Here is a 19,245-nt window from a genome sequence, read left to right as displayed (position 1 = left end):
AAAAAATATATCAAGCAAAAAGCTACCAGAAAAGAGCAGGAGTGGCAATATTAATCTCAGATAAAATAGATATTAAAACAAAGTTCACCATAAAAGACAAAGAAGGCCATTATGTAATGATTAAAGGGACAATCCGTCATGAAGACATAACCATAATAAATATCTGCCCACTGAATGACAGGGCTTCAGAATACATAAACCATCTCTAACAGCACTGAAAAGAGAAACTGACAGTTCACAATAACAGTAGAAGACTTCAACACACCACTCTTGGTAAAGGACAGAACATCTAGAAAGAAACTCAGCAAAGATGCAGAAGATCTAAATGCCACAATCAGCCAACTTGACCTCATAGACTTACATAGAACCACTCCACCCAACAACTGCAAAGTACAGATTCTTTCCCAATGCACATGGAACATTCTCCAGAATAGACCACATCTTAGGCCACAAAGCAACCCTCAACAAAATCCAAAACATTGAGATAATATAAAGTATCTTCTCTGATCACAATGTCTTGAAAGTAGAAATTAACAACAGGAAGAGCAAAGGAAAAAAATCGATTACATGGAAACTGCATAACACCCTGCTTAAAAACCACTGGGTAATAGAAGAAACCAAAGATAGAATCAAAAAATTCCTAAAATTGAATGAGAATGAAAACACATCATACAAAAACCTTTGGGACACAGCAAACACAGTGCTCAGAGGTCAATTTATAGCAATAGATGCACACATCAAAAAAGAAGAAAGGTACAAAATCAAAACATTAGCTACACAACTCCAACAAATAGAAACAGAACAGCAAAAGAAACCCATAGCCACCAGAAGAAAGGAAAAAATAAAGATCAGAGCAGAAATAAATAAAATAGAAAAACAATAGAATCAACTAAACCAAAAGTTGGTTCTTCAAAAAAATCAACAAAATTGACAAAACACTGGCCAAACTGACAAAAGGAAAACAGGAGAGGACGCAAATAACTCAAATAAGAAATGAAATGGGGGACATTACAACAGACCCAATTGAAATAAAAATTATCATAACAGAGTATTATGAAAAACCATACTCCAACAAATTTAAAAACCTAGAGGAAATGGACAAATTTCTAGAAACACAGTACTTACTCAAACTAACACAAAATGATGTTGAAAATCTGAACAGACTCATAATGAGAAGAGATTGAAAAGGTAATAAAAAAAACTCTCAACAACAACAAAAAAGCCCTGGCCCAGATGGCTTCACTGGAGAATTCTACTGAACATTCAGAGAAGAGTTTACACCAGTACTACTCAAACTATTTCAGAACATAGAAAAGGAAGGGATACTTGTGAATTCATTTTATGAAGCCAGCATAACCCTGATACCAAAACCAGGCAACGACACCACAAAATAGAAAATTACAGACCAATATCTCTTACGAATATAGATGCAAAAATTCTCAACAAAACTCTAGCCAACAGAATTCACCATCATATCAAAAAAATAATACACTACAACCAAGTAGGATTCATACCAGGTATGCAAGGATTAGAAAATCAATCAATGTAATCAACCACATAAATAAAATAAAATAATCACATGATCATCTCATTCGATGCAGAAAAGGCATTCAACAAAGTCCAACACCCATTCCTGATAAAAACTCTCAATAAAATAGGTATAGAAGGGAAATTCCTGAACATAATAAAGGGCATGTATACAAAACCAACAGCCAACATCATTCTTAATGGAGAGAGGCTGAAAACATTCCCCTTGAGAACAAGAACAAGACAAGGATGCCCTTTATCACCACTCCTATTTAACATTGTGCTGGAAATCTTAGCTAGAGCAGTAAGGAAAAAAAAAAAGAAAGAAAGAAAGAAAGGGTATCCAAACTGGTAATGAATAAGGAAAATTGTGCCTGTTCATGGATGATATGATACTATACGTAAAAAAGCAAAAAGACTCAATGAGAAAACTACTGGAACTAATAGAAAGATTCAGCAGCATAGCAAGATACAAGATAAACATACAAAAATCAGTTGGATTCCTATACACGAATAAAGAGAACAACAAAAAGGAAGTCAGGAAAACAATACCATTTATAAAAGCCCCTAAAAAAATAAAATATTTAGTCGTAAATCTAACCAGGGATATAAAAGACCTATACAAAGAAACTACAAAACACTACTGCAGGAAACCAAAAGAGAACTACATAAGTGGAAAAACATACCATGCTCATGGATAGGTAGACTCAACATTGTGAAAATGTCAATTCTACCCAAAGCAGTCTACAAATACAATGCAATTCCAATCCAAATACCACCAGCATTCTTTAAAGAGATGGAAAAACTAGTCATTAACTTTATATGGAAAGGGAAGAGCCCCTGATAAGTAAAGCACTATTGAAGAAGAAGAAGAAAGTAGGAGGACTCATACCACCTGACCTCAGAACCTACTATACAGCTACGGTAGTCAGAACAGCCTGGTACTGGTACAATGACAGATACATTGACCAATGGAACAGAATCGAGAACCCGGAGGTTAATCCATCCACCTACAGTCAACTGACCTTCGACAAGGGCCCGAAGTCCATCAGATGGGGAAAAGATAGTCTTTTTAACAAATGGTGCTGGCAAAACTGGATGCCCATCTGCAAAAAAATGAAACAGGACCCATACCTCGCACCATACACAGAAACTAATTCAAAATGGATCAAAGACCTAAATATAAAACCAAAAACTTTAAAGATCAAAGAAGAAAAATTAGGATCAATGCTAGAGGCCCTAATAAGCGGCATTAACAGGATACAAACTATAACTAACAACACACAGACTCCAGAAGATAAGCTAGATAACTGGGATCTTCTAAAAATTAAACACCTGTGCTCATCAAAAGACTTCACCAAAAGAGTAAAAAGAGAACCTACAGACTGGGGAAGAAAATTTTTGGCTGTGACAGATCTGACAAAGGGGTAATCTCTAAAATCTACAGGAAAATCCAACACGTCTACAACAAAAAGACAAATAATCCGGTTTAAAAATGGGAAAAGGAAATAAACACTTCACCAAACAAGACATTCAAGCAGGTAACAGACACATGAGGAAATGCTTGCGATCACAAGCCACTAGAGAAGTGCAAATCAAAACCACAATGAGATACCATTTCACCCCAGCATTACTGGCACAAATCAAAAAACAAAATAAAAATGTTGGAGAGGTTGCGGGGAGATTGGAACTCTTATGCACTGCTGGTGGGAATGCAAAATGATAAAACCATTTTGGAAAACGATATGGCATTTCCTTAGAAAGCTAGAAATAGAAGTACCATAAGATCCAGCAATCCTACTCCTAGGAATATATCCTCGGGAAATAAGAGCAGTCACATGATTAGACATATGCATGCTCGTGTTCATTGCAGCATTGTTCACGATAGCAAAAAGATAGTGTCATGGATTTAATTGTGTCCCCCCAAAGTATCTGTCAACTTGGCTAGGTCATGATTCCCAGTATTGTATGATTGTCTGTCATTCTGTCATCTGATATGATTTCCCAATGTGTTGTAAATCCTATCACTATGGTGTTAATGACACGGATTAGCGGCAGTTATACTTTTGAGACCTACAAGATTAGATAGTGTCTTAAGCCAGTCTCTTTTGAGATATAAAAGGGAGAAGAGAGCAAAGAGACTTGGGGACCTCATACCACCAAGAAAGCAGTGCCAAGCAGAGCATGTCCTTTTGACCTGGGGTCCCTGCACAGAGAAGCTCCTAGTCCAGGGGAAAATTGATGACAAGGACCTTCCTCCAGAGCTGACAAAGAAAGCCTTCCCCTGGAGCTGACGCCCTGAATTTGGACTTCTTAGCCTACTAGACTGTGAGAGAATAAACTTCTGTTTGTTAAAGCCATCCACTTGTGGTATTTCTGTTACAACAGCACTAGAGGACTAAGACAGATGGAAACAACCCAGACTCCCATCAACCGAAGAATGGATAAGCAAACTATGGTACATACACACAATGGACTACTACCCAATGATAAAGAACAATGATGAATCTGTGAAGCATCTCACAACCTGGGTGAATCTGGAGGGCATTACGCTGAGTGAAATAATCAATCATAAAAGGACCAATATTGTATGAGACCACTACTATAAAAACTCATGGAAAGGTTCACACACAAAAAGAAACAAAATTTGATGGTTACGAGGAAGGGGAGGAGTGGGGATAGAAAAACACTAAATACACAATAGATAAGTGGTAACTTTGGTGAAGGGTAAGACAGTACACAATACTGGGGAAACCAGCACAACTTGACCAAGGCAAGGTCATGGAATATCCATAGACACATCAAAACTCCCTGAGATATCAAATTACTGGGCTGAGGGCTGTGGGCACCATGGTCTTGGGGAACATCTAACTCAACTGGCATAACATAGTTTATAAAGAAAATGTTCTACATTCTACTTTGGTGAGTAGCATCTGGGGTCTTCAAAGCTTGTGAGCGGCCACCTAAGACACCCCACTGGTCTCACCCTGTTGGGAGCAAGGGAGAATGAAGAAAGCCAAAGACACAAGGAAAAGATTAGTCCAAGGACTAATGAACCACAGCTACCACAGCCTCCACCAGACTGAGTCCAGAACAACTAGATGGTGCCAGCTACCACCACTGACTGCTCTGACAGGGATCACAATAGAGGGTCCTGGACAGAGCTGGAGAAAAATGGAGAACTCACAAAAAGCAGACTTACTGGCCTGACAGAGACTGGAGAAACCCCGAGAGTATGGCCCCCGGACACCCTTTTAGGGCTCAGTAATGAAGTCACTCCTGAGGTCACTCTTCAGCCAAAGATTAGACAGGCCCATAAAACAAAAGCACACCAGCCCAGGGGCAAGGACTAGAAGGCAGGAGGGAATAGGAAAGCTGGTAATAGGGAACGCAAGGTCGAGAAGGGAGAGTGTTGACATGTCGTGAGGTTGTTAACCAATGTCATGAAACAATATATTGTTTAATGAGAAGCTAGTTTGCTCTATAAACCTTCATCTAATGTACAATAATAAATAAATAAAATAGACTTAACATATTAAATTAAAGAAGTCCCAATGGTAATATAGGATATTTATATTTTTAGTGGAGCCCTTGTGGCACAGTAGTAAAGTGCTCAGCTGCTAACCAAAAGGTCAGCAGTTCAAATCCACAAGCCACTCCTTGGAAACCCTATGGGGCAGTTCTACTCTGTCCTTTAGGGTCACTATGAGTCGGAACCGACTCGATGGCAATTAGTTTTTTGGTGTATTTTTAGTATTTGATTTACAATTATTTATTACCATCACAGCAAAGTGAACAAATTAGAAACTGTGATCCAATTTTGTAATTGTCTTCTATGAAAGTCTTCAGAAGTAAAAAGGATTCTCATTTACGTTGTCATTGTTCTTAGTGTGGCTTAAATTTTTCCCCTCCTGGAAGTAGGAAGGTGGTACTGATGCCTTCTCAAGGAGCAGCCCTTCCTACCATTCTAAGATACAGTAATAATAATAATTCTTTCCCTCCTTGGTATCTTTATAGATCTGATTCCAACCCCCACACCTGGCTTGTGGTTTATGCTATTTTTAATTAAGGGTTACCCGGTAACCCTGGATTGACACAATATCTTTTTTAAAAAGAGGCTGATAAATGAAATACAGGTCTGACTAGCTATTTGATCTTGGCAAAGTCACTTCACTGCTACAGTCTCAGTTTTCTTATTTTAAAAATAGATATAATACATGCATGTGGGTGAACTTGAACCTCCTATCTTTTGGTTAACAGTTGAGCACATGGATTGACACAGTGGCTGCAACAATGGGCTTATATACAGCAATGATTGTGAAGATGGTGCAGGACTGGACAGTGTATTGTTCTGTTGTGCGTAGGGCCCCTACAAATCAGAACTGACTCAGTGGCACCTAACAACAACAACAAGCCCAGTAACTCTCTCAGCATCTCAGACATGGCAATTTACTGAACTTGCCATTCAAACTGTGTACATACTAGTTTTTTGGTGACAGACTACAAGTCTGTATTTCTCTTGGCAGTGTTTACAAGATAAGCAGTTTCTTTGAACTCTTCAGCATTTTGTGGAGAAATCTACCAGGAGAAATAGTGAATTGTTGGCACCTTCTATTGACCCTTCTCAGCCGTGGGTCCTGTGGGTAGGAGTATTTCATTAGCAAAGAGGCCTACACCCAACAAAGTCTTCAGTTATTGATGCTCACCCAGAACCAGCAAAGAGCAGCCCAATGCTACTGAGAAGCTCAAGTTGGCAAGAGCTGCCTCTCGACTGAATAGCTCAAAATTTTGAGTCCCTGGCCATGGTCTCGGAGAATCTAGCTCAATTGGCATAACATAGTTTATAAAGAAAATGTTCTACATAACTTTGGTGAGTAGCGTCTGGGGTCTTAAAAGCTTGTGAGTGGCCATCTAAGATACTCCACTGGTCTCACCCCATTGGGAGCAAGGGAGAATGAAGAAAACTAAAGACACGAGCAAGATTAGTCCAAAGGACTAATGGACGACAACTACCACGGCCTCCCCCAGACTGAGTCCAGCACAACTAGATGGTGCCCAGCTACCACCACTGACTGCTCTGACAGAAATCACAATAGAGGGTCCCAGATAGAGCTGGAGAAAAATGTAGAACAAAATTCTAACTCACAAAAAAAGACCAGACTTACTGGCCTGACAGAGACTGGAGAAACCCTGAGAGTATGGCCCCCGGACACCTTTTTAGCTCGGTAATGAAGTCACTCCCGAGGTTCACCCTTCAGCCAAAGATTAGACAGGCCCATAAAACAAAAGGAGACTAAAGGGGCACACAGCCCAAGGGCAGGGACTAGAAGGCAGGAGGGGGCAGGAAAGCTGGTAATGGGGAACCCAAGGTCTAGAAGGGGAGAGTGTTGACATGTCGTGGGGTTGGCAACCAATGTCACAAAACAATATGTGTATTAATTGTTTAATGAGAAACTAGTTTGTTCTGTAAACCTGCAACTATAATACAATTAAAAAAATTTTTTTTTGAGTTCCTGGCTGGTACAAACGGTTAACGTGCTCAGCTGCTAACCAAAAGGTGGGATGTTCAAGTCCACCCACAGACAAGTATTTATATCTATTTTTAAAATAAGAAAACGGAGACTTGTAGTGGTGAAGTGACTTTTCCAAGATCAAATAGTTAGTCAGACTTATATTTCATTTGTCAACCTCTTTTTCAAAAAGATATTGTCAATCTTAATGCTTTTAACGCAACGCGTCTATGTCATTAAAAGTAACCACAAGCTAAAACTCCAAATATAGGGACATTATGGAAACTTACCAAGTCTTCTTTTTTGCAGGAGCCAAAGGAGACAGGGGAGCCCCAGGCTTGCCTGGCTTGCCAGGCAGGAAAGGGGCAGTGGGAGATGTTGGGCCGCCAGGACCCACTGGCCTAACAGGATTCCCAGGGCCACCAGGTGTCCCAGGTGCAATCATCCCTGGCCAAAAAGGAAATCGAGGTCCACCAGGCTCAAGAGGAAACCCAGGTAGAGTTGACTTTTAAATATGATAAAACAGTGAAAATGGTATTTGACATCAGAAGCTTTCAATGTTTTCTTCATATAATCTCATTGCTCCTTTTTCCCTCTGATCACCATTCCACCCAGACCCACCTGCCCTCTCACAGACGCTGTTGAGTTGTTGGTGTTGCTGAGGCAGAAGTTTGCAAAGATTAATCCAAAAACCCGTTGCTGTCGAGTTGATTCCGACTGATAGCAACCCGATAGGACAGAGTAGAACTGCCCCATAGGGTTTCCAAGGAGCAGCTGGTGGATTTGAACTGCTGACCTCTTAACCACTGCGCCACCAGGGCTCCTTGAAAAGATTAGTAGATACCTAATTAACAATCCAAAAAGAGAGAGATGCACCCATTCAGCCAATAGTTATTGAGCTCCTGCTATGTGGCAGGTAGTGGGTGGGTCATTGGAGACACAGACCTCTAACACACCTCCATCAGGGAGAAAGCAGTTCCTACCTTGTGCCAGGTGCTTTGCTAGCATTATCACTCTGTCTTTACTACAATCCCATCACACTCCACAAGGGAAGGGATGTTTGAGGGAACCATAGGGGCAGGGTTCATGATCACCAGTGGGACTTGCCAAGCTCTCTCACTGGCAGTACTGATGAACTCTATGAATTCAGGTGAACCTGGTCCACCTGGACCTCCAGGGAGTCCTGTAAAAGGCATAAAAGGAGATAAAGGATTTGTGGGCAAGCCTGGCCCCCAAGGTCCACCTGGAACCGTGGGAGACACAGGGTTACCAGGTCATCCGGTAAGTGTAGAAAATTATTCTGACTCTTAAACTCTTGTAGATTGGTTGCCTGGATCCAATATGCCTGTAGGCAGCAAAAGATGAGCATTTGTAATGCTGCTTTGCACTGTGAGTAACGGAAGGCAGAGCCCAGAAGGTTCAGAGAATCAAAGAATGCCCGCTGTATGCCTTATTGTCAGGAATCTTGTAACACTCTCTGGTATTTGGTTTCCAGAATTGACCCTGTTTTTTATTTTTATTTTTTTGAAAAATAGAATATTTGCTCATCTCCAGTCTATAGGTGTCTCTCACATTCTCCACGATTCTTTGAAAGTTGCCACCACCGATCCCATGATTACATCTAACGTCCCCTCAGGACCCTGGGATAGTCTGGAAACTTGAGCTCACTTAAATCCTCCAGTGCTCTCATGTTTGTAGGCTTCTGTCTTTGTAGTTGAAAGATAATTCTTCTCAATGGATATCTAACTAGCTCAGTGTTTTTCACAGCCCCCTCCTTGCAGGGAACACCTCCCCACCCAAGGGCTAGGCCTTGGCACCAGTCCCTCCTCCCTGGATACCTTTGCCTCAGGAGATCCAAGCAGACCACAGATTCCCCAGAGTCCTTGGTTATATGGTTCTGTTTCCTTTCCGTCTTTTTTTAATCTCATACTACCTTATCCAAGTAATAGAACTGTTCCTACTTTGGTCTTCTTGCTCCAAAGACAGCTTCAAAGACCACTTTTATTATTCTTGGCACTTTTATGACCCTTAGCTTACTGATCTCAAGTAATTACATTTTCTTTCAATTCATATGGACAGCGTAGATAGATAGATAGATAGCTGCCATTGAGTTGACACCATTTCATGATGACCTTGTGTACAACAGAACCAAGTGGTGCCTGGTCCTGCATCATCCTCGCAGTCACTGGCATGTTAGAGTCCATCATTGCAGCTATTGTGCTGATCCATCTCACCCAGGGTCTCCCTCACCCTGGATCCCTTTTGACGATGTGTCCAGAGCAAAAAAGTCAGACAGTGCTGTGTTGTGGTCCATAAGATTTTCATTGGCTAATATTTGGAAGAAAGTCACCAGGCTTTTCTTCCTAGTCTGTCTTAGTGGAAGTTCCACTGAAACCTGTCCACCATGGGTGATCCTTCTAGCATTTGAAATACCAGTGGCCTGGCTCCCAGCATCATAGCAACACACAAGCCACCACAGTACGACAAACAGACGGGTGGTGGATGGACAGTATAAGAGTAGATTTAATATATAGTTTGATGTATAGCCCTTTGGGAAGCCCTGTGCCCGTCTTCCCACCTTCTATGGCCTCACTTGAGCATGTTATAGCTACAAGAGCAATTAGTTTGAGCTCACAAGGAGGGAAGAGCTCCCAAGGAGGTCAGATCCCTGCCATCCTTGCCCAACCAGCCTGTCAGAAACTCTTTCCTGACAACCCTGGCACACTCCCAGCCCTGGGCACTTTACTTCTCTCAACATTGCCCTGACTAACCAGTTGCCGTTGGGCCAACTCTGACTCGCGGTGATCCCATGTATATCAGAGTAGAACTGTGCTCCATAGGGTTTTCAGTGGCTGATTTTTTGGAAGTAGATAGCCAGGCCTTTCTTCTGAGGCCCTCTGGGTGGACTTAAACTTCCATCCTTTCTGTCAGCAGCCGAGCGTGTTAACTATTTGCACCACCCAGCGACTTCACTGCCCTGACTAGGAGAACTTTGTAACTCTGATGGCTTTGTTAAAATGATCCTTGGGTGGTACAACTCAATAATGGCTCCATTGTCTTTGCAAGAATTATCAATACAAATTTTAATTTTCATTCTGAAAGTCTGGTTACTGATCTTTCCTGAGAGATCACCAAATACCGAGCAGTTCCATTTGGGATACAGAATAGTGTGTGCAATACTAAAACAACATACGTCACCAGTGATAAGTATGTTTCTTCTAAAATTAATGGTGGCTTTTATTTTTATTTACCGAAAATGATAGTCCTAGGGAGTAGTTTAGAGGCAGAGAGGGTATAGCCAGGTGAAACACTAGAATGAAACGTAGAAAATGATGCCTGTCAAATTTAGTTCATACTCACCCAGCAAATAGTCTGTCCTACTTACTTTCAGGAAGACATCAGTGGATATTGTAAATTTTTAAAATTTGTGGTTCTACTGCCTTTTATTTGAAACATAGGGACCACCAGGCACCCCAGGTCTCCCAGGGCTCAGAGGTGATCCCGGGTTCCGTGGATTTCCGGGCATGCAAGGTATTGTTTTTGCTTACTGTTCTTCAGTTGCAAACACAGTTACTGCAATTTAAAGACCTTTTTGGATTTGTTTTACCACGTGCGCGTGCTACTTTTGTAACTTAAAGAAACAGAAAAGTCTAAAAGAATGTTCACTAAGCTGGTAGTGGGAGAGAGTGAGTCACTTTTTATTCACAGATTTATGCGTCTGTACTTTTATGGGGCAAATGTATTATATTTTTAGCAGAAAAAAAGACTGTAACTTCTGAGTTTTTAAGTTTAAAATAGTCACAGAGATAAATTTAAACTTTGGGTTTCAGAAAATAGTTCTCAAGTTTTCCATTAGTGCCATGACCTTGGATCGAGGTTTAAATATCTGAGTTGTTGTCTTAGCTGGTTCGTAATTCTCTGTATGGCAGGTCTCTATTATCACAGACTCGAGAGATGCTAAATAATATATTCAGTTCCTCTGTTAGATTTCAGAGTAAGACCTGCAGCTGGCACAACTAAAGAGTTTTCGCTTCATTATCTGGAAATTTTTGCATAAGTTGTAATTTAATTGCCAGTTAGCTTTTCGATTCTATAATTACTTAATTGTATTTATTCTATTAATTTGATATTTAGTATTGACATCTTTCTAAGTAATCAAATATATTGTCTGCACTATTTCAAGATTCTTTAAAATAGAGTAGTTCTCCAAATCAGTGGCTCTTGGTAACCTTCTTTCATTCATATCAGACTCTGATTGGGAGCTAAATCATACCAGTTTGTTAGTTTATATCAAAGTAGATATTTTGTATTTACTGTCAGGAGCACTGAGCAGAGAAATGGCTGACTGTGGGCTGTTCGTAAAGCTAGAGTAATACGCTGAGAACGTTGATAACTATGATCTCCAAGCAACATAATTCACCAGCAGGGCACTAAAATAAGTTTTCGTGTGGCTTCTTCTTTTACCTTAATTATTACATTGAATTGTTTCTGAAGTCAAAAAAAGCCAGCTTTAGGAACTCTTTCCCTTCAGAACTAAAATACAAGTTCTCAATGCTTACATTCTTCCATTTGTGTGTACTTCTTCACAGACTGATTAGACATGACTGATTGGGTCCAGATGAAATGCCAAGACCCACACGAAGATAACTAAGTTGTAGCCATTGGCACAGAACCCCGTCTAGTTGTAACTTTCAGGATGTGTCGTTAGACTCTGTTGTCAACCTAAAGAGCTAGCAAACCCAGTTTTCTAAGCAGAATCACATTGTCCTTTTTTTTTTTTTTTAAAGGAGAGAAGGGTAATCCAGGATTTCTGGGATCAGTTGGGCCTCCAGGGCCAATTGGGCCTCCAGGACCACCTGGTAAATATTATTCCTTACTGTCATTCTCCGGGAGCCCTGGTGGCACAGTGGTTAAAGAGCTTGGCTGCTAACCAAAGGGCAGAAGTTCAAATCCACCAGTCACTACTTGAAAACCCTATGGGGCAGTCCTACTCTGTCCTACAGGGTTGCAGTGAGTTGGAATGAACTTGATGGCAACAGATTTGGTTTGGTTATCATTCTCTATGAAGAAATGGTAACTCCTCAGTGAAGCTCTTCTCTTCTTCTTATCTTTATGTCAATAGGTGTACGTGGAGATCCTGGCACACTTGAGATCATCTCCCTTCCAGGAAGCCCAGGGCCTCCTGGCCCACCTGGAGGACCAGGGATGCAGGGAGAGCCTGGGCCACCAGGGCCACCAGGAAACCTAGGTGCGGAACTGGCAGCCTTGAGTTAGACCACTTGGGAATGGTTGAACCAATACACCTGTAAAGGGCCTTGGAAGCAAATGATACAACGTCACAGAAAATGTTAAACATTATAGCGTTTTCTTGTAATCAGTCTTAAGACTGAGTTCATTTTACCCTTGACCAGGAAATAAAAGATCTTGGAAGCTATTGAAAACCATTGTGCATAACATAAACTTGAGTAAATATAAATGTTTTAGGGCACTATATTTTTTTATTAAGTGAAAAATATTATGTCCACCTCCTTTAGCAACTGTCAGTCTTGGAGTTCTGACCGTTTCTAAAGGGCTGCATGGATAAGCCTGAGTTCTTTCGATTTATAATTTTATGACACTTTGTATAGCACATGGAAGAGTAGCAAATGCGAATTGATGCTTAATGTCATGAAATCTTTTACTGGTGCTCGGAAATTGAACTAACCTTGTTTTATAAGCTTAGCATATTGTAGTTGACTTCTGAATGAAACTATTATGCACTAAGTTTACCTCAATCAACTGGGGTGTTACTTAGTACCTTCATCAATACATGGGTGGAGTGAATTCTGAACGTGCATAAATCAAAACGGCAGTACAATTTTAAACTGATGTATTCATATATTCATAGTTCGTTTTTGAAGGTTTTTTTCTGGGAAGTGGGGTTAATAAGTTGGGTGACGACCATCCCAGTTTGCCCAGCACTAAGGGATTTCCCAGGATACACAACCTCCATTGCTGAAATTGATAAAGTCTCAGGTAAGCTGGGATGGTTGGCCACCCTCGCTTTCATCCTGTGTGAACAATTCAGTGCAATGCTGGCTTTTGCCTAGGACCCTGTGGGCCAGCAGGTAAACCAGGCAAGGATGGAAAACCTGGAACCCCCGGACCAGCTGGAGGAAAAGGCAACAAAGGTTCTAAAGGAGACAAAGGTAAACACTTGGCTTGTTTCCTTTACTGAAGTAGTGCTGCTTCAATACATAGACAAGTCTTGTTTGAGTACCTGGCTACAAGAGTAATCTAGATGTTTCCGTCTGCATTGTTCAGACCATGCCAAAAACCAGGGCCAGGTGTTCACTTGGGAAAAAGATAAGAGTGGGTAGAATTCAGAGAAGACTGAAAAAAATATAATATTGGGGCTTTCGAAAATCCTTGTGAAAAGTACTGGCTTTTGAGTCGGGACTAAACTGGGACACTGCCTGACTCCCACAGCATGGTTGGTTTGTGACCAGTAAGAGTGATATCATCCTTGATGCTGTAGGGCCAAAAGTCCTAGCATCTCTGCTGTCTCTGCTTTTCCTTAGGACTAAGGGACTGTGGCCCACGTTGGCCTGTGGGGAGCAGGTCAGGGTGCAGTAATGGCAGAAGAGGTTGGGGTGATGGTGGTAGACATTGACAATAGCATAAATAATAACTATTCAATGAAGAGAGGGAGAGGAAGGGACAGGCAGGAGGGGAGAGAGGAGAACTCACTGGTCCTTATTTAGAAAGTGACAAATGTGCTTTAGCTTATTATAGCTGCAGAGAAAAAACTGACCACAAAAACCACTTACTTCGTTTTTGTGTCATGTAAGAGGAAGAAACTGTTATTACAACAAAAACTGTTTTTTCTGTTTTTATGTACCTTTCTTGAAGTTTGCATCTTTTGAGAAGAATTTTCAGTGGTTTTTGTAATTGTTTATTGAATTTATCAAAACTATAATTAACCTTTTTATTACCCACTCTAATAGAGTTTAGGAGTCCCTGAGTGGCACAAATGGTTAAGCTCTCAGCTACGAACTGAAAGGTTGGCAGTTCAAATCCACCCAGACGTGCCTCAGAAGAAAGGCCTGGCAATCTACTTCCAAAAAATCACAGCCATTGAAAACCCTGTGGAGCACAGTTCTACTCTGAAACACAGGAGTCCCCATGAGGTGGAATTGACTCCATGGCAACTGGTTTGGTTTTTGTTATTTTTTTATACTAGAGTTTCAAATTGTAGATATTTGATTTGATTTGTTCCCCTGCCTTGGGGGAGGACACATTTATTCATAAGAGATATATATAAAACCAGGTGCAGTCCTCTGTGCTAGGCATCACAAAGGAATACAAATATAAAGAAGACCCGAGCCTGTCCCAATAGCTCATGGTAAGATATACACAAATAGCTTTGATAATACCCCTTGTGTGATAAACAAGTCAACATGTAATATCATTTGATCATTTGATAAATCACTCTGCTCAAGAACTCCTTTCTATATTTGGGACGTACTAGATGTACATAAACATTTAAATTAGTACTAGAGAGAAACAACTTTGACATTTTTCAAGATGTGAGGCTCCTTGTTGCAGCATTTATAATGTGCTTTTTACAGGGCCACCTGGATCAGATGGATTGCCAGGTTTAAAGGGAAGACCAGGAGACACTGGACCACCTGCCACTGGGACATCAATGAGAGGCTTTATCTTCACTCGACATAGCCAAACAGCAGCAATTCCTTCATGTCCAGAAGGGACAGAGCCACTCTACAGTGGTTTTTCTCTCCTTTTTGTACAAGGAAACGAACGAGCCCATGGACAAGACCTTGGTAAAGTCCCAGTTTCAATTTTCAGTTATTTTGTTCTGTATGCAGATAGTTATTTTTCTAGCATGCTGTACTTTCCTCTGAAGTGAAGTGTAAATAACCTTGACTATCTTCCAGCATTTTGCTAAAGAGAGAAGTAAAACAACACTGGCCCAGTGTCTGACTTTCATTCTGGAATGTAAAGATGTGGAAGAACCCGCTTGTGAATGCCAGTCTAAATTGTCCTGTCCAACACCACTTTCAATTAAACCACCTATCTCCTTTTTTAATCTTAAAAATAGCATCATTTCTAAAGCTCTGTCTAGTCATTAGCTATTATGTATATATGAATAACTGGGAATGTTGTTGTTGTTAGTTATCATCAAGTTGATTCTGACTCATAGCAACCCCATAGTTTAAAGCAAAGACATTGTCCCAGCCCACCTGTACACACCCCCTGCTGCTAAGTTGCTTCCAACTCTATAGGACAGAGTAGAACTGCCCCATAGGGTTTTCAAGGCTGTAAATCTTTACGAAAGCGGGCTGCTACATCTTTCTTCTGCGGAGCAGCTGGTGGGTTCAAACTGCCAACCCTTCAGTTAGCATCTGAGTACTTAACCACTGTGCCACCAGGGCTCCCTAAGCTGACCCCCAATTCTAAACGGATTAGAAAGGTCCACAGGAAATATTAAGGGTGGGAGAAGGAGATTTACCTCTTGGATCTTTGCTTTCTATCATTACTGAAACTTTTCCATACCACATTTTGGAAATAACTGTTTTGTGTTGTCTTTGCCCACTGTTTGCCATAGGTCATGTTTAAATTAGCCTCTAGCTAGTAATGATACTCAAAATCATTTTAATTACTAAAAGTGATCCCCAATCTGATGTTTTATCAGGAACTCTTGGCAGCTGCCTGCAGCGCTTTACCACAATGCCATTCTTATTCTGTAACATCAATGATGTATGCAATTTTGCATCTCGAAACGATTATTCATACTGGCTGTCAACCCCAGCCCTGATGCCAATGGACATGGCTCCAATTACTGGCAGGGCCCTTGAGCCTTATATTAGCAGGTAAAAATCCAATCCCTTGTTTTGTGATGGGAGCAGGTGAGTCACTTAGCTTGTATTGGAATGTGAGACGACACACCACAGTGCAGAAAGTGGTGATGCCGCCATGTTCCTTGTTTCCTGTTGCAGATGTACTGTCTGTGAAGGTCCTGCGATTGCCTTAGCCGTTCACAGCCAAACCACCGCCATCCCTCCATGCCCTCAGGGCTGGATTTCACTCTGGAAAGGATTTTCTTTTATAATGGTAAGGAGAAAAGGAACAGCAGATGACCTGTGGAATCTTATATTGGGCAGGGTAAAATGTGGCTCCCAGGAATGGCGCTGCCTGACATGGGTACCGTGTACAATAGGCCATGGACAGTTCCTTGAAAAGCTGCCATATATACTTTTTTATATTCTCACCTTCAGTAAGTTGATTTTGGCAAATAATGGGGCGTTTGTAAAGAATAGACTTCTCAGAATGAGATTACCCTCCATTTCTAAATAAAGATAGGTGACTAGGAGCTACCATTGACTGGTAATGGAGTGCCTGTTTTCTATGTGGCAGCTGCTTTATACGCATTCTCTGTAATCCTTATGACAACTCTGTAAGGTAATTACTATCATCGACATTCTTACAAAGAACAAAACTGAAATTAAGTAATTCCCTCAAGCTGTTACAACTGTTAAATGGCAAAGCTAAGATTTCAACCCAGATCTGTCTGCTCCAAAAACTTTGTGCCTTATACTGTGCCCCTGTGATGTTCATATGAAGATGAGAACTAAGAGAAACAGCCTTTTTAAAGTAAAGTCTCCCAATGAAGCTATCCATGGACTGACCAGCTGGGATTGTGTTAGCTGTGCATGTGTGATTAGCATTCTGCATAGCGCTGTTTGGAGTAGCTGGGCATTGGAAATAGTTAATGCCCTCATCTGCTAACCAAAAGGTTAGTGGGTAGTTTCCACCCAGAGGTGCCTTGGAAGAAAGGCCTGGCGATCTACTTTTGAAAAATCAGCCCTTGAAAACCTTGTGGAGTACAGTTCTACTCTGACACTTGGGGTCACCATGGGTTAGAATCGTCTCTACAGCAGCTGGTTTTATAGCATTGTTTATGACGCGCTGCCCCGCTTCTTTACTCACAACCGTTCATTCATTCAGTCATTAATTCAGCAAATATTTATTGTAAACCTGCCATGTGTGGTGACTATTCTAGGCACTGAGGATACCAGCATGAGCCGAAGTTCCTGCTCTCATGGAGCTTATATGCTAGCAGTGAAGGTAGACACTAAGCAAGAAAGCAAAATAACAATAACAATATGAGTTCAGGTGATAAGTGCTCTGAAGGGAACAAGACAGGATAAGGAGAGACTTCGTGACAAGGATGTGGTCAGGGAAAGGCTTTCTGAGGTTGCATTTCAGCAAACACCTGAATAGCCAGTCAGACCTGGGGAAAAGGAACATTCCAGGCAGAGAGAACAGCTTTTACTTTCTTTCTGATGACTGTATCTCATCTTTAGGAGCCCTGGTGGCACAATGGTTAAGCACTCACTGCTAACCGAAAGGTCAGCTGTTGGAACCCACCCTGGGGTTCCACAGGAGAAAAAACCTGGTGATCCGCTCCCATAAAGATTACAACCTAGGAAACCCTATGGGGCAGTTCTACTCTGTTCTGTAAGATCACTATGAGTCGGAATCGACTTGATGGCACACAACAACACAACAGCATACCTCATCTCAGAAGGTACTAGAATCTTACCAAACACGTTGCCATTGAGTTGATTCTGACTCCTGGCAACCCCATGTGTTATAGAGTAGAACTGCTCCATAGAGTTTTCTTTGCTGTACTCTTTACGGAAGCAGATCACCAGACCTTTCTTCTGCAAGGTGGGTTCAAACCACCAACCTTAAGGTTAGTAGTTGAGTGCAAACTGTTTGCACCACCCAGGGGATGAAGTCTTCTCAAGACTGGGTAAAGAAAGTGCAAGAAATTGTTTCATTATGAGCAGGGATTTGCCACTTACATGAAATTTGATTTATGCTTTCTGATTTTGTTTTGTTTTGTCTCTTTACAAAAAAAGTAGAGCATTGAAAATTTGAATACCAATGGCTAGAGTTTTTATTCAGATATCTTTATTGTGATAGTTCACAAGTGCAGGTTCAGAGGGTGCTGGGCAAGCACTGGCCTCCCCCGGCTCCTGCCTGGAAGAATTCCGAGCCAGTCCCTTTCTAGAATGTCATGGAAGAGGAACGTGCAACTACTATTCAAATTCTTACAGTTTCTGGTTGGCTTCTTTAAACCCAAAAAGAATGTTCAGGTAACTTTTCAAAGTCAAGCTTAATCTGATGACCCAACTGCAGAACTATTCAGAGGTTGTCTGTGTTAGTTTTGCTTTACATGTCTGTTGATGTACTCACATTTAAATCCCTGCATACCTATGAAATCCTGTTTAACTTGGCACTCCCAGCTTACAAACATTCTTGAGTCAACAGGTAGCCATGGTATCGTATTACTGTACCAATAAAGGCAAAATATTTTACTTTTGTCATCACTAAACATGTTTAATATTTACAAATGAATTTAATACTAAGGTGCAGAATAAAACCACAAGATGATTTGCTTGTCTTGATTTACTGTATTGGAGGACTTGTGAGTTATACAGTCTACTTAAAGGGTGGGGATAGTTTTTAATTACAAAAGGATGATCTGTAAGTTTGCTTCAAGGGCTGTATCTCCTTTATGCTGCTGAAATATGACTAAAATTATAAAATAGTGGCATATATACCTTTTCAGAAATATATTTCTTTTATTAAGGGAGATGTTCCTGTAATAAGTTTTAGATGAGCTATAACATTCATTAATAAAAGTCAAACTCAGCAAGTATTCTCTTTTTATCCATAAATTAATGAGATTTTTTGTTTGTTTGTTTTTTTACTTCAGAAAACCTATTCCATCAACAGTGAAAGCTGGGGAGTTAGAAAAGATAATAAGTCGTTGCCAGGTGTGCATGAAGAGAATGCATTGAAGAAATCACAGGAAACAGAACTGTTATTTTTCATCTTAAATAAGCAAGTAATGACACAGAAGATGCATTTATTTAGGAGTTCTTGAACCAGACCATGTGGTACTGTGGTTGTTTAATACAAAGTTTCAATTTGTTTCTCCATACAACAAAGCATTTCTTTTAAGTTAGTTCTGTGATCTTGATCTCTAAAACTGGTGCTGTTTCAAAGTTCCCTGTGGTGAGGAAAATTTGCCACAAAATAAATCCACTGAAACTGTATTCCACTTATATCCAATGTACTATCTAAATGGTGATTGTATACCGTTTGACTGCTACAAGTTAAGAACTATCTGGTC

The 19,245-nt window shown here is 40.7% G+C and overlaps 1 protein-coding gene across 1 annotated transcript in view; it reads left to right on the top strand.

Moving 5' to 3' along the window:
• The window catches only part of COL4A3 (collagen type IV alpha 3 chain), a 167,164-nt gene extending 148,140 nt beyond the window's left edge, over nt 1-19,024 (top strand). Inside the window, exons 42-52 of the mRNA XM_004385834.3 lie at nt 7,347-7,532; nt 8,188-8,318; nt 10,496-10,568; nt 11,825-11,896; nt 12,160-12,285; nt 13,127-13,225; nt 14,648-14,860; nt 15,733-15,910; nt 16,037-16,151; nt 18,030-18,202; nt 18,826-19,024. Of these exons, the coding sequence (XP_004385891.1) occupies nt 7,347-7,532; nt 8,188-8,318; nt 10,496-10,568; nt 11,825-11,896; nt 12,160-12,285; nt 13,127-13,225; nt 14,648-14,860; nt 15,733-15,910; nt 16,037-16,151; nt 18,030-18,202; nt 18,826-18,910 (1,451 nt within the window). The 3' untranslated portion in view covers nt 18,911-19,024. The remainder of the gene's footprint in view (nt 1-7,346; nt 7,533-8,187; nt 8,319-10,495; nt 10,569-11,824; nt 11,897-12,159; nt 12,286-13,126; nt 13,226-14,647; nt 14,861-15,732; nt 15,911-16,036; nt 16,152-18,029; nt 18,203-18,825) is intronic.
• The last annotated feature ends 221 nt before the right edge of the window (nt 19,025-19,245 follow it).

The sequence above is a fragment of the Trichechus manatus genome, unplaced genomic scaffold (assembly GCF_000243295.1).
Source record: "Trichechus manatus latirostris isolate Lorelei unplaced genomic scaffold, TriManLat1.0 scaffold00147, whole genome shotgun sequence".
In the NCBI taxonomy this organism is placed as follows: domain Eukaryota; kingdom Metazoa; phylum Chordata; class Mammalia; order Sirenia; family Trichechidae; genus Trichechus; species Trichechus manatus.
The sequence above is the reverse complement of the archived record's forward strand: the minus strand, read 5'-3'. Positions and strand labels throughout refer to the sequence as shown.